The sequence below is a fragment of the Aethalodelphis obliquidens genome, unplaced genomic scaffold, assembly GCF_003676395.1.
Source record: "Aethalodelphis obliquidens isolate GAN/ISIS:26980383/991018 unplaced genomic scaffold, ASM367639v1 scaffold57, whole genome shotgun sequence".
Lineage (NCBI taxonomy): Eukaryota > Metazoa > Chordata > Mammalia > Artiodactyla > Delphinidae > Aethalodelphis > Aethalodelphis obliquidens.
Window position 1 is genome coordinate 7576723 of NW_020838001.1, and position 24982 is coordinate 7601704.

At 43.9% G+C, this 24982-nt stretch overlaps 1 protein-coding gene across 1 annotated transcript in view; it reads right to left on the reverse strand.

Annotated features, from left to right (window-relative positions):
- Nucleotides 1–1396: 1396 nt before the first annotated feature.
- The window catches only part of DOK5 (docking protein 5), a 141559-nt gene continuing 117973 nt past the window's right edge, over nt 1397–24982 (reverse strand). Inside the window, exons 7-8 of the mRNA XM_027086951.1 lie at nt 10871–10991; nt 1397–1951 (exon numbers count right to left, since the gene is read on the reverse strand). Of these exons, the coding sequence (XP_026942752.1) occupies nt 1887–1951; nt 10871–10991 (186 nt within the window). The 3' untranslated portion in view covers nt 1397–1886. The remainder of the gene's footprint in view (nt 1952–10870; nt 10992–24982) is intronic.

Below are 24982 nucleotides of genomic sequence, written 5' to 3' on the forward strand. Positions count from 1 at the left end.
AAGCCATTAGCACGAAATCATTTCTATATCTCTAATCCACTAATTAATTCTTAGCTGAATTTAATCCTCCCTCCCCCAATATTTCTCCACCCCTGAGAAAAACACATCCTAACCAGCAGTGTCCTTGGAAATCCCAGCCAACTCAGATCCAGGTGGGATTTTAGCAGGGCCTTTGGGGTTTTATTGGTCAATCTCCATTTTAGGAAATTATGCATTTTTGGAAGGAACATAAATGAAAATGAACCTTCTTAATGTCCCTTTTTTGGGGACTTAGCAAAATTTATTTTTTTTCCTAGTGAAAATAATCATTTTGGAAGGGCTAGCCCCGGGCCTGACACTGAGAATGTATACATACCATCAATGTTAATTTGCCTCCCCTTGTAGAAAGAATTCTATCCCAAGGATAGGAGTTTATTCCTCCATTCATTCAACACTTATTTCTCAAGCATGAGCTACGTGTTAGGCACAGTTCTAGGGCCTGGGAAATAGGATTGCCAAACTTAGCAAGGAAAAATATAGACTATCCTGTCAAATTTGAATCTAAGATGTACAATGGACATTTTTAAGTACAATTATGTCCCATGCAATACACTTACACTTAAATAATTATTCATCGTGTATCTGAAATTCAAATTTAATTGGATGTCCTATATTTTATCTGGCAACGCTACTGGGAAGAGAGTCGTGACCGAGACAGACACTATCTCCGCTCTCTCATGCAGTTTTAGAGCAATTCTAGCCTCAGAAGTTCACAAGCCTTGATCCCCATCTGGCAGTTTCCTGGTGGGAAAACCCGGGGAATAGAGTGACCATCTCTTTCGAAGTACATCACCTCTCGGGGTCCATTTAGCAGATGTCACTCTGTATTGAAATTGTGTCTTTTCCTTGTCATACTCCTCTGCACTTAAGGTCCCTCGTGACAGAGCCTGTGTCTTTTTATCTCTCTGTCTCCTGACTCTGTCTAGTAGATGCTTAGCACAGACCAGCTGAATGAACAAGTGAACAAACGCATAAATGGTTGGATTCCACCAAACGCGATGCCAAACCACACTCATGGCTCATAAGGCAAATATTCACATACCTTCAGAAACACTGGAGATACAGAGAAAACCATATAGCCAGAATCCCACGACCCTATGGGTGAAGAATGATCTTTTATTTTAAAATGTTTTGGGAAAGTACACCAAACAAAATAAAGGCTTTTTTAAAAAGGAGGGAGAGGGGAGATGGTGTGAGAGAGAAATTGTAAGAATATAAAGGGTGCTTGGAAAGGTCGTTTATTAACATAATAGGTAATACTGAGTTAAAGCACTGATTTAACTAATGGGGAATATAATAAAATATGATGGCCAACAGTTAAGCGGAACCATAATATCAATAACTGAGGAATACGGTATAAACGAATAACAAATGAGAGCCATTTTATTGTCTGTACTGTCATACAATTGAAACACTCAGAAGGAAAAACCACAAGAATCGGCAAAAGGATAGATTCAGAGAGGTGCCAGGGACATGGTATCTACAATAGAAAATCATTTTGTGGCATAGACTCCTTTCTGTCCAACTGTAAAAGAGGGAAGAAAACGTCGAGATCTATAGAACAGGTTTCGATTATGCTAAGTTTTTTTTAAGGAAAGAAAAAAGAAAAACCTTTTAAGGAAAAGGTTTCAATTATGCTAAGTTTTTTTTAAGGGGAAAAAAAAAGAAAGGAAAAAAAACAAAAAGACAAAATATGGTATTGCAGAGTTTCCCAAGGACCACGCAGTTAGCCAGGACGTGTAGCTTCTTTTCTTCAGCGCTTCCCTCGGGGTCATCCTCGGACCTCCCGGGTGGATCTGTGCCTGACACATCACAAGCATGTCACACAGCAATTCTTGGCAGTTCCGTCAGTGCTCAGATGGGTAGGCAGGAAAAGTCTCTGTTCGATGAAGCTTCAGAGGGCTGGTGACATCTTTTCCAAAAAAGATTTAGAAATCGGCAGTTATATTTCAAGAAAGCCCACAACCAGATTAGCTAGTCACAAGTTTCTCTATAGTGGAAATCAGTAACATAGGACACGGGATTTTTTTCCCAGAGGCCACTCACAGGGATATGCAAATGAAAGTCATAAGAGATGGTATGATTAACATCTCATTTGCATGTGGCCTTTGCACTGAGCTATGATCAGACCAGTAGCAGTTAAGGACAACCTCCTCCTTAATGTTTCGTCTTTTTCAACTCCTATACCCAGAATATTTAGAGGAGATGATATGGAATCAAAGGACTGTGGAATCTTTTGGCGAGGACACTCTTTGGAAACCGGACCAGAAGTAAGACAATACTGTATTTATACCTAGGAAATCTTGCAGTAAAAGAGGACTTCTTAAAATCCATTTAGGCTTTATTATTTCAGGTTTAAGTTCCAAACCAAGAAAAATGAAGAAGCCAGGACGGCAACACACGAAGCAACTGTGAGCCCCCTTTGTGACACAGGATAGGGCTGAAAACTTTCTCTATAAAGGGCCAGATATGAAATATTTTAGATTTTGTAGACTGTATGGTGTCATAGCAAATACTTAACTCTGCTGCCTGTAGCACAAAGGCAACCAGTTAATATGTAAGGAATGGGCGTGAATGTTCCAAGGAAACGTGAAGAGAAACAGACAGCAGGCTGGATTTGGCCAGGAGGCCAGTTTTCCAGTTCTTGCGGACAGAGCACCATCTGCTGGCTATAAGCGTTACCACAAGCAAAGGAATTCACACTGCAGACCAGGTGAACAGCTCTCTGAAGTGAGCAAAGCAAAACCTACACAACAGTACAGCATTCCTGGAACCAAATGTGTGGATCAAGCCGGCCTAACACACAGGGAGATGGGACCCCAGCTAAGTGGAGCATGTTTGCCCCACCAACACGCGCTCAAAACACTGGACCTAGCAAAAAAGGTTCACAGTGGCCTCTGGCCCCCTAAGCCTTAAGCTCTCCCTCATTATCACCAACAGCCCTAGCCTCCATCACACCTCAGGTGAGTCTCTTTCTGACATAAGAAATCGTGGATTCAGATGTTTGCAAGCCTCAAATCTGAACCATAAGAAACTCTAGTCATACAGTCATTGGTACACAATAGCAGTGATGATTATTAAAGTAATTTGAATATTAAAATATCCCAAATCACTAGAAATCATTTATTCCAGCCTCCGAGCCATTTTGGACATGAATTCTATTCTCTTTCCAATACACACACACACATACACACACACACACACACACATAAGCACACGCTATAACGTAGAGAAACTGCATTAATGGGCTTGAATCCTACAAGTAAAAATCCAGGCAAATCTTTATTACAGTTTGATAAAAATTCCCTGCAGGAAGTAGACAGCATGCAAACAATATTGATGCAAAATCCGTATCTTCAGTCAAGTGCAAAGCCCTTCCTGAACCTTCAACGGTAGCTCCTGAGACTCTAAAAATTTTCAAGAAAAGTGACTGACAGCATTCACTTGGGGTCAAGTCGAAATGAATACACCTGCAGCTTCTATCATGATGGGTAACTGAAACTTCCTGGCTTGGTTGGAATACTGTTTTTAAGCTTAAAGCCAGGAGATGGATTGAGAGATTATTTTTACATTTTTGCAGTTCACACAAAGGTCACAAGCTGGTACTGGCCTGTGGACACCATCTGGGCCCAGCCCTGTTCTCTGGCCTGCGCAGGGCTTGGAACATTTGGAATTGCTTGTCAATAGCTGAATGACTGCAAACTTCCCGTAAAGGGTGGATGTCCCTGTTTTCTAGGCCTGCACTCTCCCTGCCATTTTTTACTAGGGACCCCACCACTCAGTCCTGGCATGTCCTCCTGGCCCCTACAGACACGTGACCTTGAGACCCTAGTTTATTTGTCATCTTTTCACATTTGCTCAGATCTTAATCTATTACTTCTCTCTTACCAGCTGCATATACAATGTATGTGACTGTGTTAGAATTAATACTGAAAAATCAGTGTTATAGAGAACACATTTTTGGTTGCCAAGGGGGAGGCAGGTGGGAGGGGTGGATTAGAAACTTGGGATTAGCAGATGCAAACTATTATATATAGGCTAGATAAACAACAAGGTCCTACTGTAGAGCACAGGGAACTATATACAATACCCTGTGATAAACCATAATGGAAAAGAATGTGAGAAGGAATGTATGTATGTGTGTAACTAAATCACTTTGCTGTATAGCAGAAATCAACACGACATTGTAAATCAACTATACCTCAATAAAAAATAGATTATAAAAGAGAAAGAAAAACCAATGTTAACTCCTCCAAAGTAGCCACTTGCTCCAAGAATCTATCATCCTTAAAATAAAAATGTAAATCGCATGGCCTGGAACCAACCCGCTGGAGGAGCTATTTCCATCACATGGTATTTGTCTTGGAAACACTTCGGGAGGAGCAGAACTTCCTCCCAAAGGCAAGGACATATGATAAAAGAAAGAGCGAGCCCTGGACTACAAGTCAGAACACTGAAGTTCTAATGTCAGTCCCTCCGCCCAGTGACTATGTGATCTTGAGCAAGTACTCGACCTCCAAGGGTCTCAGTTTCCGCCTTCATTGAAACAGAGAAGATAGTCCCATTCTTGCCAACTCGAGCTGTTGCCAGGCGAACCAAATAAGCAACACGGAAGATGTCCTGCAGAGTGATGCAAACATCTGATGCCACTCTTTGATTTCCTAAAATTATCTAAAGTCACATCTGATCAATGATACGTGCCTATTTTTTTCTTTTTTTTTTTTTTGAAACAAGGGATGCTATCTTCCGAGGCAATTCCAACAGAAAGTTTCTAAAATATTGAGCAACGGAGCTCCTTAAGATTAAGAGCAAAATTCCTAAGATGTTAACTTTGAGGAGGAGGTGAGGGCGTTTGAGAAGAACATCGCTGTGAAGCTGGACACACCCGCTGTCTCCTAAAGGCCCTTGTGCACCAGCCACACCGCCTCCTTTCTGCTCTTTGAACATGCCAGCTCGTTTCTACCTCAGGGCCTTTGCACTTGTTGATCTCTCTGTGGACAATGCTTTTCCCTGCTTCTCAGTATGGCTGTCTCTTCTCAGACTTCAGATCTTGGGGTAAATGCTGCAGCCCCTCTAAAGAAGTCCCTTTGTCATCATCCTCCCCAAACCGACAACAGCTCTGCTTCACCTTTCTCTACTACAAACACTTTCTTTTCAACCTGACATGGACCAAATTTGAAATTAAATATATGTGTGTAATTACTGACTGTGACTCTCCTTTCGACTATAAGCTGTAGGAGGGCAGAAACAAGCCTGTCTAGTAGCCCCAGTGTACCTCCATCACCTAGCGCAGTGCTTGGCATAAAGTAGATGCTCAATTAACATTTGCCAAATAAACGAATGCGTCAGTGAATGGATGGAGAGATGAAAACCTCAACTCCTTACTAGATAGGTGATCCTGGACACATCACTAACCCTTCAGATCCTGTGTCTTAGCTGCACATGGGTGTAAAATACTCTCAGGTGGCTGCTTTGTGGACTAAATGAGACCATGTATGTTAAGTTCCTAGTGCAAAACCTGGAACACAGCGGATCCTCAAGAAATGGTAGCTTTTATAAAGATAATGGGTATGTCCAGTCTCCCTTGTATGGAACAAACCTGGCACTTTACTAGAGGAATGTTAATGTTTGTTTATATAAAGAAGGAGAGACAAGACTGCATGTTTCAAATAAATTTGCAGAGCTCTGATTTAAGCAAGACTAAACAGATCTTTTACTACAGGACATCTCGGAGTCTGAAAAATAAAGATTTGCTTTCTGAACCTCCTAAAGGAGAATTTAACATGCAGCATTTTGCCCCAAACTTATTGGAGCATAGTACTTTTCTGGAGGAAGGTGGTGTCGACCAGGGTTAGGACAATACAGAAGACAACTGGAAAAAGATGACTCTGGTTATTTTATACAATGAATTCTTAAAAGAATCCTGTGAATACGGTGCTCAGCACACTGTTGAATGCTTCCGTTTCATGAATTCCTTCCCAGTTTTCATGATAAACCTCACAAGTTGACTCTATATATACCTAAACATAGAAGAGAATTTAGTTTTGAAAACTGGCAAATGGGGTGGGAAAAGCCGTGAGGGTGGATTGAATACGTCTTAGTGTAGGTGGGTGTGTCCGAACCAGCACCTTCCTCTCTCCACCAGAAACGGCAATAATAAGGTGGTAATTCCAAAACCAACCAGCAGGTGACTCTCTAGGACTAAATTTGGAGAAGAAAATATTCTCAGACCAGTTGGATAAATTCCCTCCTAAGGGTCTGATTTCCAAGAATAACCACCAGATCTGTCAGAAGACGTCGGCTTGAAATACATTAGGGTAGGTGAATTGGCCAGAGGATTACAACTCATGGATACCAGCAAAACAAGAAGAAATTACGTGCTGTGTAATCTCATCCTATGGCACACGGGGTCATGATGTTACTAGTTCTTCTCAATTTCATTTTTTTTTCTGGGGGTGGGCAGAAGGGAAGAAGGAGAGCAGGTGGTATAGGTGGAATAGATGAACTTATCCCATTTATTTGTTGTGTAAATGACCACCCCTGATAATAAGCAAGATAATTTTAGGTAGTCTGTGAACATTTTTTTTAATCTATCAAATTTACTGGTAAGCTGAGCCCCCAAACTGCATACACAGCACGTATTAGCACTGTATCTTAATGAATGCTGGCGACTAAGAAGCAATTCACAAGGTAAAATAAATATGGACAAATCTACACAGAACACGCTGGTGAGGAAATATCTCAGTAAACATCGGTACAAAGTAAATATCAAAATAAAATACATTTACATTAATTCCTACACAGAACAAAAGTATGTGAAAACAAATAATTTGATGAAATAACTGGTACCAAAAAATGTATATGTGAAGCAAAAAAAAAAAAAAATGAAGCAATTACAATGCCATTCTCATGCACAGAAATATGCCAAGATAATAGGACATTTCAATGAGTATCAGTATGCAGTCAAAACAGGAATAATGTAAGAATTCTACTGGAAATTTGTGTTCAATGAAGGTCATACTATATAACAAAGAGCAAACAATAATAGTTTTAATTATCATCTTCAAAACCTAGAACACAATCATCTTCAAAACCCTGTAAAATTATCAATCACAAAGTCTGATAATCCATCGTCTCTGAGGGAATTCTGTGGCATTTGTTTCTCATCACTGGTTATTTATTTCATTAGAAACTAAGCTATCACTATCTTCAAATGACTGTTTTGTAAGTATTACTACTGTGCTCATTTGGAAAATCCATACCAATAAACTTGAATTAAGTTTACAGGAATGCAGGCAGAACCTTGTTTTATTGTGCTTCACTTTACTATGCTTCGCAGATATTGCTTTTTTTTTTTTTTTTTTTTGTGCGGTACGCGGGCCTCTCACTGTTGTGGCCTCTCCCGTTGCGGAGCACAGGCTCCGGACGCGCAGGCTCAGCAGCCATGGCTCACGGGCCCAGCCGCTCCGCGGCATGTGGGATCTTCCCGGACCGGGGCACAAACCCGTGTCCCCTGCATCGGCAGGCGGACTCTCAACCACTGCGCCACCAGGGAAGCCCCTTGCATATTTTTAATTGAAGATTTGTGGCACTCCTACATCAAGTAAGTCCATTGGCACCCTTTTTCCTAACCGCATTTGCTCACTTCGTGTCTCCGTGTCACATTTTGGTAATTCTCACGATATTTCAAATCTGTACATTATTATTATATGTGTCATGGTGACCTGTGATCTTGATGTTACTACTACGACCTGCTGAAGGCTCAGATGACGGTTAGCATGTTTTAGCAATAAAGTATTTTTAAATTAAGATATGTACATCTTTTTTAGACATAATGCTATTTATTGCACACTTAATCGACTACAGTATAGCGTAAACATGACTTTTGTGTCCACTGGGAAACCAAAAAACTTGTGTGACTTGCCTTATCACAATATTCGCCTTTTTGAGGTGGTCTGGAATCGAACCCCGAATATCCAAGGTCTGCCTGAACCTTTTGAGTGTTGAATTATAAAAATAATAGATAACAAACCTAAAGATAAAGATTTATCAAATAAACCCAAATCCAATTCTGATGAGTCGTTTGGTTGGTGGCTTGCTATTTTTGACAAAAACAACAGAAACTTCTCAAAGAACATGATATTTTTCCTTTGCGGTGAGGTTTTGCGTTGCTCTGCTCCACTTGTAAACATAACATTATCACTACTGTTATTTTGGAATTAGTGGGTCACTCGTCTTTGATGATCATCCCAGACCTGTCAGCTAAGTATGGTTTTCCAACCATAATTGGGCTTTTTGCATGCACGTAAATCTGCGTTTTTTGTCGTCGTGGTTTAAAAAAACTATGTCTGTATCCTGGAAAACAGAGTTGTTTTCTTCGTAGCAAACAGATGCAGACATTGTCAGAGGTAGTTGTATAAACCCAAGGAGCATACAAACCGCATGCTAACAGTATCTAAAACATCTGCTTTAAATTAAGAAGATGTTTTAAAATATTAAAGGGTCTCTGATAAGACCCTTAGCCTTAAATCATTTCTGACGAATGCCTACTCGTTTTGGTTAAAGAGAGTTAGATTAGTTAAAGTAAGGATTGTAAAGTGAGCGTCTTCTTCATATGACATTTCCTCTGTCCAGATTGTCCTGAGGATTTTTAAACTCTGGGATATTTGCTAATAAATTCTGAAACTGCAACACATACTAAATATTCATGACATCCTCACTCTCATCTTTCCAAACATGGTATTCTGGGGAAATCCAGTGATTCATCAACTTTGATACAAGTTGACTATTCTCAAATTACCAGGCTGTCTCTCAGGAATTCAAGCAATTTATCCATTTTCTCTTTACGAAGCCTACATCACTTTGGTTCTCAACTTTCTTTTGCATTCCAGACACACAGAATCTGAAAAGACATACCTTTTTTGTAAAGATTATTTGGGTTTGTGTAGACAGTCAAGTTACAAAGCAACTCTGTAGCTTTTTGTGAATATATGTTCATAACACATGCTTCTTTTAAACCTTCAGTAATTACTATTGGTATTTGTACAGTTGATCTTATTGTGTGTTAGAAAAAATATAGGTAATTGGTATAGCAGTATAAAGACAGAAAAATATACTTTTAAAAATAAATATATTTAAATAGAAGAGACAGAAGAAAATTGAATAATGGTACAAGCAATATGTAAATGACAAAAACTGTGATGATATAAGTCAAATGCTGCAAAAATTTCTGAATTTGTTCTGACATGAAACCAATGGCATTTGTAACAACCTGATCTAACCCAACCCTCCCTCTCTGTGTAGATGTGTCTTGGAAGGTAAGCTTATTTATCAATTATCAAGGCAGTCACTTGTCACTCCTACAGGCACTCAGGACATAATTTTTGAGCATCTACACTATGCCATGCTCCCCACAAGTGAACAGAGCCTACAGTCATAAAGCCTAGAATGTAAGGACCTTCACTGCCCTCTTAACATTATACGGCCATTCAACAAATATTCGTGGACTCCATGCAAGGCACTGGGGGTTAAAATAACGAGGAAAAAACAAAGACACAGGTCTCCAGCCCTCCTGGGTGTTACTGCTTCTTGGAAGAGCTAGTCCTGAGTCAACTGGCCACACAATTAAATATGAAATGAAAACTGTGGTGGGGCTGTAAAAGAGGGTGCCCTCGTCTGCATCTTAGGGGTACACACGACCAGAGATTCCACACCAGTTATGATAAAGTCTGGGGGACCTGCCTTGGAGTCAGGGAGGGCCCTGGAGGTAAGACCTAGGGATGACGAAGAGTCACCTCAGACAGGGGAAAGGCACAGAATTCCAGGGAGAACGACCAGGAAAAGCTCTCTGGGGGACAGATGATCAGTAGAAAGGGCCGCAGGGAAGGCTGGGTGACCAGGGCACAGAGAGCAGGTATTTATGGCCGGGGCCACTGTTTCCTGTGGTCATTCATTCGTTCTTGCATTCATTCATTTAGCAAGTTTCTGCAGACGAACCAGGTTCCACCCCGTAGATGTTCTTCCATGTTTGGGGATCTCTGCACCTCATCAGTGAAAAGGTCTCCAGCAAGAACCCCCTACACAGGCCTAGTCATTTATTTATACGTTACATATACACAGGTATCCTTATATATAAAACATACAAAGATACATCTAAAAGGATAAGAAAATGTTTTAACATTTTTCTAATTGTCCCCCTTGTCCCTCCATGGGCCATTGTGTACCCTGCTCCAGAGATCACTGTTCTGGAAAAGGGGCCTCTTAGGATTGGCTCAGAGTCACAGCAGAACCAGAGCCCAGGACTCCCCGTCCCCCAGGCCATTCCCTTCCCAGGAGAGCGTGGGTCCCAGGCTTGAGAGTCATGAGCATCACCGGGGGGCTTGGTAACACATTCGGGGCCGGGCCCCACCCTCCGAGGTCCTGGGGGGGCCCGAATGTCCGCACCACCAGCGGCACGCTCCCAAGGAATGCCGAGCTGCTAGACGTGAGTCCGCTCGACTATTTCCCCAACCGCGGGCCAGACCTCGTGCCCAGACCCCGTGTAGGTCGTTAAAAGTGCACGCTGCTCAGCCGCTCCCTACACCTTAAAATCTAGCATCTCTGGGGGTGAGGGCCCAAGAATCTGCATTTTAAACAATTCCCCCCAGGACACTGTGATACAGTATAAGTGATGGGGAGTGAGACCCCTCGACAGGGGCCAGGCTCTGGGAGGAAGGGGGCTCACCAGCCTGGCGCGCATTAGAGGGGAGGAGCTGAGCCCTATCCCCACCCCTCCCCCCCCAGCCATCTGCCCCCAGCCCTCCCCTACCCCACACAGTCCGCCCGCGCTCACCTTGCAGGCGGTAGAGCTGCCCCGTGCTGTGCTGCCGCGTGATGTGCTGCCAGTAGGCGCTTCGAGGCAAGGGCACCATGGTGCTCAGCGAGGCGGCCCGCTCACTCATCCTCATCTGGAGCTGTGTCAAGGAAGAGAGCGTGTGTCAGCAACCCCGGGGCCGCGAGAGACCTGACCCAGGGAGCTCCACGCAGGGAGCTGCAGAAGCACGAGCTGGCCCGTCAGCCAATCAGTGCGTACGGCCCCATGGTGGTGGTGGACGGCTGTCGGTTTCACTGACTTAGCAGCATCCGTTCTTCAGCCGGCTGGCAACAGTGCATTGATTTTCCTTGGGGGAACTTCCCTCCAGCTCAATCGATTCCGTCATGGTCAGACCCCACCACTGATTCTAGGGGTGACCCGGTGACCTGCGTCAGGCCAATAAGACACAATCCCTGGGGACATTTATCAGGACTTTTGTGGAAGAGAGAATTGGTAGAGGTAAATTAAGGGGTTTTTCTGACTGTTTTTTTTTTCGTTGCTGAATCCCAAGGTCTAGATTATTTCTGGAACGTGGTAGATGCACAAGAAATACCCGTTGAATTAAATGTTTGAGTTTTCTTGTGGGGTTGCTAAGAGGACAGCAGGTGGGCCTGGAGCCTATCTTGGAACAATAAAGGGAGAACATGCCAGTCATTGGACACTATTCCAAAGGAGACAGCCAAGAAAAGGAGGGGAGAGTCCCGACAAGCTCCACTAAGACCCTGGATCCTACCTGAACCAAGAGACTAGCCTGGGACTTCTCAATTATACAAGCCGATTATTTCTGTTCCGTTTAAGCTGATTTGAGTTGGGTTCTATCACTAGTATAAGAAAAAGAGCCTTGTCTGCCCCTACAAGCACCTGACCCTCATTCCAGACACTGAGGGATGAAGAGGAAGTGGTAGCTTTTGGCACCAAACATCTAGGAGTATCCATCCTGAAAGATACAATGTGAGGCCCCAGGTCTTTGGGGAGTAGTCAATGGCCTGTTCGAACACATGGCGGGGGGGTGGGGCGGGGGGGGGGGAGATTCAAAGAGAAGACAGCTTAGTGGGATGGGCAGGAGGCGAATAGAAATTTACATGTGATGGATTGGATTCTTTATCACAATAGCACAATTACCAAAATGAGTCTCCAAGTAGAATTACATAGCACTAGGTTTCATGGGGACATTTCTTCCTAAACATGTCCTGTTAAACCAAAAGGGCAAAAAGCTGAAAACAAAAGCTCGTAGAGAGGTTCTGTGGCTGTTTCTCTATTTCTGCAGAAACGACAAGTCTCAAAAGTTTAAGAGCAAAAACCAAAACCAAACAAACCAAAAAAATCTATTTACCAGTGACTTCTGCTGACATTCAACTTCAATAACATGGAATACAAGAAAATAAAGGGAGGAAAAGAACTGAATTCTCAAGGTACTGATTATAAGATTTTCTCAATGTAAAGGGATTATATTTAATATAATAAAATTTTTAATATAAAGCAAATATTTGGGAAATAGCTGTTAAATTCAAATTACTCACTATATTACTGTGAATATATTTCTGCAGCCCAGCATGATCTGACTGTATTTTTAGAAAGCTTATTTAGGAACAAAAATAAAATGACACTAATGTCATGTGTCATAGAGAACATTACAAAGCCGGTTCTCTGTTTCTTCCTTAAACCTTTGAAACAATATCTAATTTTATGAAAGAGGCATTTTAATTGTCTTTGGAGAAGTATGCTGAGAAAAGTCTTCTTATTTAACAATGCAAAAATGTCTGAATTCTCGAAGATTGAGAAGACTCAGGAAGTCATGTGGTGAAGAGTCTAGCTGGAAGGTGTCTGCCCTCATGCTTCTTTTTATTTCAAATATATCATATCTTTTTTATAACTTATTTTCTTCACCTGAACAATGTATTGTTAGCATGTTGGCATTTCTACAACAGCACTTTTTTTTTTTTTTTTTTTTTTGCGATACACGGGCCTCTCACCGCTGTGGCCTCTCCCGCCGCGGAGCAACAGGCTCCAGACGCGCAGGCCCAGCGGCCATGGCTCACGGGCCCAGCCGCCCCGCGGCACGTGGGATCCTCCCGGACCAGGGCACGAACCTGCGTCCCCTGCATCGGCAGGAGGACTCTCAACCACTGCGCCACCAGGGAAGCCCTATAACAGCATTTTTAATGTCTACATAGTATTCCATTATATGGACGTATTTGTTTTTGTTTTTTTTTAACATCTTTATTGGAGTATAATTGCTCTACAATGGTGCGTTAGTTTCTGCTGTATAACAAAGTGAATCAGCTATACGTATACATATGTCCCCATATCTCCTCCCTCTTGCATCTCCCTCCCTCCCACCCTCCCTATCCCACCCCTCTAGGTGGTCACAAAGCAGCGAGCTGATCTCCCTGTGCTGGCCCTCATCCTTCTTTATTGCTGTAAGTGACCCTTCCCCTCTGAGCTTGCTACCCTTCCCATCTCAGGCCGCAATATGGTGGGGGGCCTGCCATTGCCACCCACCTGTGGTGCCTCCCCCCTCCCTCCTCCCCACCACTGCCTTGATCCCTCAGCCTGAGAGCTGCCCCCACTCCTCACCTGGCTAACACCTACCTTCCCTTCAGGAGGCAGCTCAGGAATCACCTCCTGACAACTCTTCCCCCTTCATGACACCAGGTGCTTCTAGCAGACATCCCACAGCTCTGCTCTTACTCTGATCATTTCACTGTTTTGTGACAGCAGCTAAACTAGCCCACCTCCTCCTGTAGCCCATGCACTCCAAGAAAGTGGGGATTATATCTTTTCTCTCTGTGTCCCCAACACCTAAGTGGGGCCCCTGAAGGCTGAACAAATAGAGGATGGATAAATGAGCCCATGAACCCAGCTCTTGCCCAGGGAATAAATCCTAATCAACCCAGCAAATCAGAAGCACTGTTAGCCCAGAGCTGAATTCCTGCCGAAGCTCCAGGTCCAGGTTAAACTAACGTGGTTCTCAGGGGCTGTGGGGAACATGGTGATAAGACGGCATCATTCTAAAGACGGAGACACAGAGAATGGGCTTGAGGACACGGGGCAGGGGGGAAGGGTAAGCTGGGACGAAGTGAGAGAGTGGCATGGACACATACACACTACCAGATGTAAAATAGCTAGCTAGTGGGAAGCAGCCGCATGGCACAGGGAGATGAGCTCGGTGCTTTGTGACCACCTAGAGGGGTGGGATAGGGAGGGTGGGAGGGAGACGCAAGAGGGAGGAGACATGGAGATATATGTATATGTATAGCTGATTCACTTTGTTATAAAGCAGAAACTAACGCACCATTGTAGAGCAATTATACTCCAATAAAGATGTTAAAAAAATAAAAAATAAGACTGCATCATTCTACTCTGCATTCAAGAGATGAGCAGAAGCAGGGCCTCGGGGAAAGACCTGCTTACGTGTGTATGCACAGTCGGTCAGGACAGTCCAATGGCGGGGAGTTCAGCTCGACACATTTATTCATTCTACTAACAGTGTTACTCAAGATCCCACCAGGGGAGAAAGGCAAGGCTTTGTGAATGTCAAAGAAATGCCTTCTTGTACTTCAACACTCAAACTTTCCCCCTACACAACAGGGATGCACGTAGGTCTCTTCCTACGCAGCCTGAGAGAGTTCTGACTCTGCCCAGTGGCCTGAGATAATCAATCAATGGATGTAACTGATTGGGTTTCAAGGACACACAAGGCATTGTGCTGCCGAGGGTGGCAGGGAGCCGACCATGGAGCAGGAGACCCGGGCTCCCGTTCAGGTTGGGCTCCAGATGAGCTGTGTGGCACGGGACACACCCCTCCCTGCGTTTAAGCCTCAAAAGCTCCTCTCTCATGGAACATTCCTTCCTAAGGAGACAGACAATAAAACTAAACAAATAAAAAAGAAAAGGACTGCCATAAAAAAGAATGAAGTCCTGACACACGCTACAGCACGGATGAAGCTGGAAACTTGATGCTGAGTGAAAGAAGCCAGTCACAAAAGACCACACAGTGTATGATTCTATTTACATGCAAGGTCCAGAACTGGCAAATGCAGAGAAAGCAGATTGGTGGTTGCCTAAGGCTGGGTGGATGATGCCTAAAGGAGATGGGTTTCTTTCTGGGGTGATGAAAATATTCTGGAGTTGACTGCAGTGATGCTTTCACAATTCCATGAATATGGGCTTCCCTGGTGGCGCAGTGGTTGAGAGTCCGCCTGCCGATGCGGGGGACACGGGTTCATGCCCCGGTCCGGGAGGATCCCACATGCCGCGGAGCAGCTGGGCCCGTGAGCCATGGCTGCTGAGCCTGCGCGTCCGGAGCCTGGGCTCCGCAACGGGAGAGGCCACAACAGTGAGAGGCCCACGTACCGCAAAAAAAAAAAAAAAAGGAAAGAAAAGGGTAGATCTTTATGAAGTGACATGAAACAATTCTAAAACCAAAGGGCCACCATTCCTTATCTATGTATGTTGGTGGGGAGAGCTCGTCATCACTGGGACAGGTTTAAATACTGTCTATCCACACTCTGATGACTCTCAAATGCATATCTGTAGCTCCAATCTCTCCCCTAAACCTCAGGCTCCTGTATTTCACAGCCTGCTCCCCACTTCCACCTAGATGTCCAGTAGGCATCTCTCATCTAACATGTACAAACCAGAACCATCGTTTCTCACACTTCACTCCCTAAAAGCTCTTCCCCTTCTAGGCAAATGGTTCTTCCATTCAACCCATTGCTCTGTTTCAAGAAGAAGAGAAACCTTTGAGACTACCTTGTTTCCTCTCTATCCTACAAGAAAGTTCAACCATCAGCAAATCCTGTTGTTCAAGATGTATCCAGAATCCACTTTTCACCACCTCCCTCCCCACCAACCTGATCCGCACCATTAGCACTCACCTGGATTCCCAGATGACAGAAATAGTCCCTAACTCTGCTTCTTACTTGTACTCTCGCCTCACCCACCCCCAGTCTTTCCCAAACAGCGGCCAGAGTGCCCCCTTCAAGAGTAAAGCCAGGGGCTTCCCTGGTGGCGCAGTGGCTGAGAGTCCGCCTGCCGATGCAGGGGACACGGGTTCGTGCCCCGGTCCGGGAGGATCCCACATGCCGCGGAGCGGCTGGGCCCGTGAGCCATGGCCGCTGAGCCTGTGCGTCCGGAGCCTGTGCTCCGCAACAGGAGAGGCCACAGCAGTGAGAGGCCCGCACACCGCAAAAAAAAAAAAAAAAAAAAGAGTAAAGCCAACTGATCTCAGCTTTTCTCAGAACCCTCCAATGACTTCTCAACTGACCCCATGCAAAATCCAAACTCTTGACCACAAATGAAAGGTCATATAGGACGTGGCCCCTACTTATTTCTAGACAACACCTCCTACCCCTCTTCTCATTTCATCTGCTTCAGAGTCACAGCTTTGTACTTGAACATGCAAAGCACAGAGCTGCCTCGGGGCCTGTGCACTTACTGTTCCCTCTGCCTGGAACAGATGTGGTACGTATGTACAAAGGAATATTACTCAGCCATTAAAAAGAACGAAAAAATGCCATTTGCGGCAACATGGATGGACCTGGAGATTGTCATACTGAGTGAAGTAAGTCACACAGAGAAAGACAACTATCACATGATATCGCTTATATGTGGAATCTAAAAGAAAAAGGATACAAACAAACTTATTTACAAAACAGAAACAGACTCACAGACTTAGAGAATGAACTTATGGTTACCCGGTGCAGGGGGGGGAAGAATGGGGGAAGGGATAGACTGGGAGTTTGGGATTGACATGTTATATGTTGCTATGTTTAAAACAGATAACCAACTAGGACCTACTGTATAGCACAGGGAACTCTCCTCAATACTCTGTAATAACCTAAATGGGAAAAGAATTTGAAAAAGAACAGATACACATATTTGTAAAAAAAAACTGGCCCTTAGAAATTTCCACTCTTCCCTTCCCCCCTCTCTCTGCCAGAGTATCACCTTATCAGGGCAACAAACCTCCTTCATTCTCTGTCCTTTACAATGCAGTCTCCTTCACAGCATTCACCAACTCTTGATACAGTTTTATGTTTATTATCTATTGATGACTGTCTCATTCTCCATAACAATGAGTACATTCTTTGAACCAAAGGACTGTTTCTTGTTCTCTGCTGTACTCCTGCTTCCTAGAACAGGGTCTGACACAAAGTAGATACTCAGAAAATGAATGTACTTATTAATACATAGATACCTTTATATCTATTAAGGGATATGACGTTCCGGAAGGATGCAAAAGAAGCTGGTCATGGGTTTGCTTCCGAGGAAGTAAACTGGGAACCTGAGATGATTAAGCATGGGAAAGAGACTTATTTTACACTGGATAACGTTTTGTACAATTCCATATCATGTGTGAATCAAATCTTTTATTTTATTTATTTTTTATTATTTTTTTTTTTTTGCGGTACGCGGGCCTCTCACTGCTGTGGCCCCTCCCGCCGCGGAGCACAGGCTCTCGCCGCGCAGGCTCCGCGGCCATGGCTCACAGGTGCGGCCGCTCCGCGGCATGTGGGATCCTCCCGGACCGGGGCACGAACCTGCGTCCCCTGCATCGGCAGGTGGACTCTCAACCACTGCACCACCAGGGAAGCCCTGAATCAAATATTTTAATCCAAAAGCCTTCTTTTGAAATCTTCAAAGAAATCAGAGCTCTTTTCCTCAATTGCATACCATTCCATGCACTAGTTTAAAGAACTTTGAAACTATGCATAAGGCGCTGAGCAATATGTGTAAGTGCCCCGGCTCCTCCAAGAACAGGCTTGTAGAGAGGAAAGATCTTCCCACTTCACACACTGTCGTTTTATAGGCCCTCCCCAGCCCCAGCCCTAAGCCCCTTGATCCTCTCCAGATGACACTTACTAGAAAATGAAAACGAGGGGAATTTAAAAGGAGAGTAGAAAACAGCTCTCAAAGAAGCTTAACCTTAATTTCAAATTTCTAACCAGAGAGAATTACTCCCAACTATCTCATGAATAGTAAACGTGTTTTGAACAGAATCTTTAAAATGTTAGGTTTATTCCTACAAATTCCAGACCAAATGCCTCTCTTAAAAGAGAACAATAGTCTTAGACGATACTTTTTTTAAAAAGACATAAAATCCAGCATGTGTTTGTGTAGTATGTGATCTGTTTACCCAGTTTGAGGTAAATCTGTATTTCTGAGGTTTATCAAATACCCTTGTAAAGTTCTAGCAAGCTTGTACGGTTTGGTGCTGGGAGTAATTCATTGAGATAACTACATCTGCTGCATTCTTCAGGGTTCTTTCTGCTTGATGAAGCACGTTCATTTAATCAATACAAACCGCTTAAAATGCTAATTGCTACGCTAAGTGACAGTAACCAAATCCTCTGGAAGCGAGATGCAAATGCTGTTGAACAAGTTTTGTAATCATTGTGGGTTGACGACAGGAGCTACATCGTCCTGTCTGAACAGAGGTCTGCAGAGCGGCTCTTGCGCCCACCTTTCCTCCACCTACTGGACAGGTGCGCTCCCACTTCAGTTAGAGGAGTGATTTCTTAAAAGGATCTAGCTTTCTCCAGCGAGAGAGCTTAACCACATGTTCTTGCTTCTGTAAACACATGAAACACCGTGAACATATCCTGCTGAGATGCATGTAAAGACTGCTTAAGGTCCGATATAATTAGACCAGGAGGGAATTATGGCTGCAATGACACCTCTGTTCTCAGCGCAATGTATGTTCACTGAATGATCGGTGTTAAGTCTTACTGCGGATTTTTGTATGTATAAAGGGCATCAAAGCACGCGGTCCCATGCTGTGCTCTCTCTAGCTCCAGTGCCATTCCTTCCATGGACCAAGGAGCTGGAATCTCAGAGTCACTGTACAGCCACAGTTCTCAAAGTGTGGTTCCTGGACCAGCATCAGCATCACCTGAGAACTTATTAGACATTCAAATTCCAATGCCTCTGGGGCTTCCCTGGTGGCGCAGTGGTTGAAAGTCCGCCTGCCGATGCAGGGGACGCGGGTTCGTGCCCCGGTCCAGGAGGATCCCACGTGCCGCGGAGCGGCTGGGCCCATGAGCCATGGCCGCTGAGCCTGCGCGTCCGGAGCCTGTGCTCCGCAATGGGAGAGGCCACAGCAGTGAGAGGCCCGCGTACCGCAAAAAAAAAAAAAAAAAAAAAAATTCCAATGCCTCACCCACACCTGCCGAAACCCTGGAGGTGGAGCACATCCACGTGTGGCTTAGTGAGCCTTCCAGGTGACCCTGATGCCCTCAGAAGGTGGGGAACCACCGTCCCAGAGCCCACCTTTTCTGCTCCCTCAGCTCATCACCGCCCACACCACAGACACACACTCAGGCCCTAGACATTCTCTCTTCTACCTCCAAAGCCTCCCAAATTTCCTCCTTCCTTTCAGCTCCCACTGACTCACACCCTGGGCTTTACGTTCCTGTCCTGGCTCTTCACTTACTGACTGTAAGCCATGGAGCCTCAATTTCTCCCTCCGTGAAATGGACCTAATATTGCCAATTAAAATGCATACCATTAAAAAGAATGAATGAGACCAAGGTTGGCAAACTTTTCTGTCAAGGGCCAAATGTTAAATGTCTTCGGCTCTGCAGGCCATCCAGTCTCTATGGTGCCAATGAACCTCCTCTTTTATTTCCATGTGAAAGCAGCCATAACAATGTAAAAATGGATTGGGTGTAGCGGTGTTCTAATAAAACTGTACTTACAAAAACAAGCACAGGCTAGATTTTGCTCATCAGTCATAGTTTGCCAACCCCTGAATCAGACCTAGGCTACATGACTTTAAACTACTCCCGTGAGATATTTACTGTTGAATAAGAATACCAGGGGGTAGTTTCTTCAAATGTGTAATATGATCACGATTTTGGAAAATCAACAATGACCCCCAAATACCCATATCTTGTGTAGATATCTATGTGTGTCTATCCACCTCTGTGTGTATGTAGATGTCGATTTCTGTGTAGGATTATATGGGTACGGAGGAAAACATGGAAAGATAAGTGCACACTTTTAAGTTTTAGGAGTTGCTAAAGAGGGGAAAGAGGCATGCAAACCAATAATAAAAGGGAAAAAATAGAGCACAAATCATCTTCTATACGGTTATATTTTTGCAGTTAGTTAAAATTTCCATACATGTGTTTGTGTAAAAATAAATTAAATAGGATTCAAAAAACCAATCCCGATCTCCAAGGATAGTTGTGAAAATTAAACAAAATAAAGCATGCAGACACTCAGCGTCGAGCCAGATGGAGCTGCTCACTCCAACTTTAATTATCCCTCAATTAGACGAAGCCTCCGAACTCAGTTTGCCTTCACGCTCTCCCTGCCTGCGTCCCTGCCTCCCCTCACCCCTTTCAGTGAATTCTGCACTTGGCGTTCTTTGGTTCATTCACTCCCTCATTCCACGCATTTATATACTCCGGGCATCATTTACAAGGCATGCACTCTGCTGGGGGCTGGAAACTTAAATAAAACACAGAACCTCTGTTTCCCCCAGGATTTTATAGTAAATGGCCAGAGAGCTAGTTTAAAGCCCAGCTTAGGTCACGTCACCGTCTGCCTGCACAATGGTGTCCCGTCCTCTACAAAAGAGAGCAGACCCTCCCGTAAGCAGAGCTCTCCTTCCCGTGGTGGAGAAGATGCCACATCTATGCTCATATACCTAGTGTCTGGTGTGATTCGTATGACGGCACTTAATAAAAAGTGGCTGAATAACTGAGTCACTGATGGACACACTGGCTGACTTGACTGAAGAGAGGAATCCATAAGTGGATGAGAAACCTCCCTCATCTTCCATCCCCTTTGCCATCTTATCCTCTCTGACTCCCAAGTCAACATTAACAACGCAGGTGGACTTGGATTTAGTAGGTGTCAGACACGATGTCAGGAAACCACAGGCATTATGCCACTCAGTAAGGTATGTACTAATACAACCTCCTCTTTCACAGGAAGGGGGACAAACACTACAGGTGGGGAAGTGACCTGCCCAAGGACACTGAGCTGGTCAAGATGCCCAGCCAGGATGTAAGACCTGGCCTCCTACTGCAGAGCTAAAGTTCATATCAGAATCCTGTGTATGTCTCAGGAAAGCACAGAAGATGTCATGAAGACCTTAAAGGATGGGCTCATGTTCTGTCCATAGTGATAAAAGGGCATCTGAATTTTGGAAATAAATTTTAGAATAAATATTTATAAATATTTATTTATAAATAAATATTTATAAATATAAATATATTTATAAATATAAATAAATAAATATTTCTAAAATAATATTTTAGAAATAAAATTTTCAAAGCTTAGAGAAATAGCAAACAGTCGAAGGAGGTGCAAGGAGATGGGAACACCCACGGAATCCTGGGGAGTAGAATCTCCCAGTGATTCTCCCAGCCCTTGGAACCCTCACTGTCCCAGGGGCCTCTGCTCAAGTGAAAATCAACCATCTGCCAAACAGGTGGCCACCCTCGGCTTTCTCGTGAAACCCGCGCTTCTGGGCTGCCGAATCCAGCTCCGACAGATGTTTGGCAGGAACCACCCAAAGAGCTGTCTTCACTTTCTCCAGCTCCTTTCCCTTGTTCTGACATTTACAGCAGAAGTGATGGGTATTCCTATCATCAAAGTGTTACCAAGATATCACAGAATACTACTGAACTGTCAAGGAAATAAAGCGAGCAGAGGCTTACTTTTGAATGTCACAAACACACACACACACACACACACACACAGAGACAGAAAAGAAAAAGTGAGCAGGAGAGAAAGTTTGCTAAGGGAAAAAATGCAGCAGACACTACTTGGTGAGCAGAACTCTGGCTGAAACAATGCCTCCACTGTCGCCTGCAGCTCTGATAAAGCAGACTGTTAGTGGAATCAACCATTTGGGGCCAAATTTCCAAATACAGCATCTTGCTGAGCGCCAGATGTGCTCAAATGGTTACTTGCATGGGGAATGAAAGTGATTTGCATCAATTTACTCGGAGTCATTTGAATTCTCAGCCATATGCATAAAATAGAATCATCCTTCCCTTTGCTTCTGGTAACTTTTTACAACCCCTTACCGAGGAAACCCTCTCCCCACCTGTACACTGAAATTAATAACCTCTGGGACTATTTTCCCCAGCCTCTCAGAGAAGACTTGCTTGGAACCTGTGCCTTGTTTTGGCACTGGGAGGGAATGGGATTTGGGATTCCGGCTTCATTTTCCTTTTTCTCTATGCTCAGAAAATTGTCTATTCAAGGGCTTCCCTGGTGGCGCAGTGGTTGAGAGTCCGCCTGCCGATGCAGGGGACACGGGTTCGTGCCCGGGTCCGGGAAGATCCCACGTGCCATGGAGCGGCTGGGCCCGTGAGCCATGGCCGCTGAGCCTGCGCGTCCGGAGCCTGTGCTCCGCAACGGGAGGGGCCGCAGCAGTGAGAGGCACGCGTAACACAAAAAAAAAAAAAAAAAAAGAAAAGAAAAAAAATTAATGGAAGAGAAAAACATACAGAGAAATATAAAAGCCCCTTGTCAGACCCTCAAACCCCAGTCCTGCTCCCCAAAGGTAACCAACATTACCCAGTACGTTTGTATCCCGCCGGAAGTTCACTCTGTACTGACAAAGCACGTGTGTGAGTGCGAGTGTGGGTGTGAGTGTGTGTCGGACTCTGCCTACTGTCCTGCCTCTTCTTCATCCACGTGCTTCACACAAGTTCGATAGTACCAAGTGTTACCCTACTTAGCTGCCTCATTTAGTTCCTGTTACATCATGTGCCATAACTTATCTAATTATCCCCTTTGGGTGATATCTCTGCTATTACACACAAGCTCCCCAAGAATGGGAACTTCATCTTCTTCAATCACTTCCTCAGCACCCTGCAGACAGCAGGGCTTAGCAAATGTTTGTAAAACAGCAGAATGTAAGCAAAAAGGAATAACTCCCTCCATTTGTGTCCACATCAGCTTTGCTTCCGGTAGTACATTTTTAGAGTAAATTCCTAGATGTGCTATTGCTGAGTAAAGGGACATGTGAATTGAATTTTGATCAACAGGGACAAATTGCCCTCTAAAGGGCACCAGAGCACATTGAATCACAGGATTACACTGTTGCATGTTTTGAAGAGTTTAAATCATAACTTCTATTCTAAATTTCAAGCTCCTTAAGATGCAAAAAAAAATTTTTACATCTTTGCAAAGATCTACTTTGCAAGCAGTAGATAGATGTTCAGTAAAAGATTTCTGAATTATAATTAATATACCAAGCTATGAAAAGGGAGTGGATATTCAGGAGTGAAAAAAAGTTGATAACTGCTTTAAGTAGTACACTAAAAAAAAAAAAATCTGTAAGTTAACGCAATTAACTAGAGCTCATAAACAGAAGAGGTAAAAACTGATTTTTTTGTGGGTGGATGAGTGGAGACACAGTTGTGAGAAGGCTGTTTCTACACATAAAATCCCAGCAGGTGTGGGTCTTTTTCAGTCTGAGTAGTAGTGAAATCGATTCTATGCTTTCTTTGATGCCCTCTATATTAAAAAAAAAAAAGTGTAGACTATCATTTTTAAAATTAGGTTGAATATAAATTACTTTGGTTTGCAGAACTGTAGAAGAGTTCCTCTTGAATTCTACAAATTGATTAACAAAATTTATTTGCAAATAATTTGCAAATAAATTGCAAAATTTATTTCCAAGTCTGGAAGTAAATCAATTAAACAACAACAGAAAAGAGGGGACACAGAGAGAGCTCCGATTAAACTCTCAAACGTGGGAGCACAGTCAGGACTGCAGAGGATGGGGGAGACGTCACCCTGGGGCCTGAATGTCACCCCCAGTGGAGCCCGGCCCTGCAGCCCCCAAGGGAGCTGCTAAATGGCCATCATTCACCTTGTCACTCTCGCCTTGAAGGAAATTCTAAAAATGACAGGCCCGGCCGTGGAATGAGGAACATCCCCACACTGCCACTCCTTGTTCCAAAATTAGACTCTGTTATAGACACTGATCTCCAAGGTGGCAAAAATAGCTGGCTGCTCGGGGGAGTCCCACACTGTCCAGGCAGAGCTTCCCTGTAGCTGCTCCAGCAGGGCAGCTCGCAGCTTGTGAGCAAACGAGTTCCTGCGGCTCCATCTCATTCAACAGTTAGTCCTTCCCCTCATACCCCAGGCCCGCCCACCCTCTTCTACACCCTATTTAGAATGAATCATAATACACTGAATTTTAAAGGAGAGGAGGTGGGGGAAGGATTATGAGAAACATGATTGCTATCTGGTGCCAAAAGTACCAAAAGAAACGAGATTTCTTATAACAGTAATTTTTTAACATATACTCTGAGTTGATATGTATTTCTGAAAGGTACTCTGATATTCAGGGTAATTTGAAAATGCTAAGACAGTTCTCAGTGCGGATATAAAAGAAACAGAAGGGCTTTAAAACCCTTCTGGGGAGTAAGGCATTGTGGCCAGAGGTAGAGGTTTAGCAACCAAATAAAAGGATCCTGCATTTCTGGCTCCAACAGTAATGAGCTCTATGGCTGTGGGCAAGTGACTTAACCACTGTGAGCATCTGTTTTCTCGTCTATAAGATCTGGAGAGTGATTCCTTCCAGGTCAAGGGTCATGAATAATACGCCCTTGAATTATAAGACCCATGGGATCATGGGCTTTACCTGTCAATTACCACTATATCCTACAGCATATTATGTCCACAATAAACATATTTGAATGAACTAATAAATGAGAACGAATGAATAGGTCTACTTCACAGAGATATCATGGTGATTAGAGAAAAAGCAAGTAAAGTGCCTGGCCTGATAAGTGGTACGGTTGTTGTTGTTAAAGAGCCTGGCATTTAGCAGATGCTTCATAAATAAATGGCATTATTAGCAACACGCCATAAAGCAGGAAACGTACTTAAAAGGTAAAATCAAAGCACTAAATAAACATTATTCCAGAAGTTTGCATGGTATGGGGACAGACACCAAGGTGGCCCCCTGATCTCCTCCTCTAGGTGTGCACACCCTTGTGTGGACCCCTCTCTCTCGTGACTGTGGGAAGGACTTGTGACTTGCTTCCAACCAATAGCCTATGACGGGATGATGGGATGTCACGACCATGGTTAGGATACACAGGATTG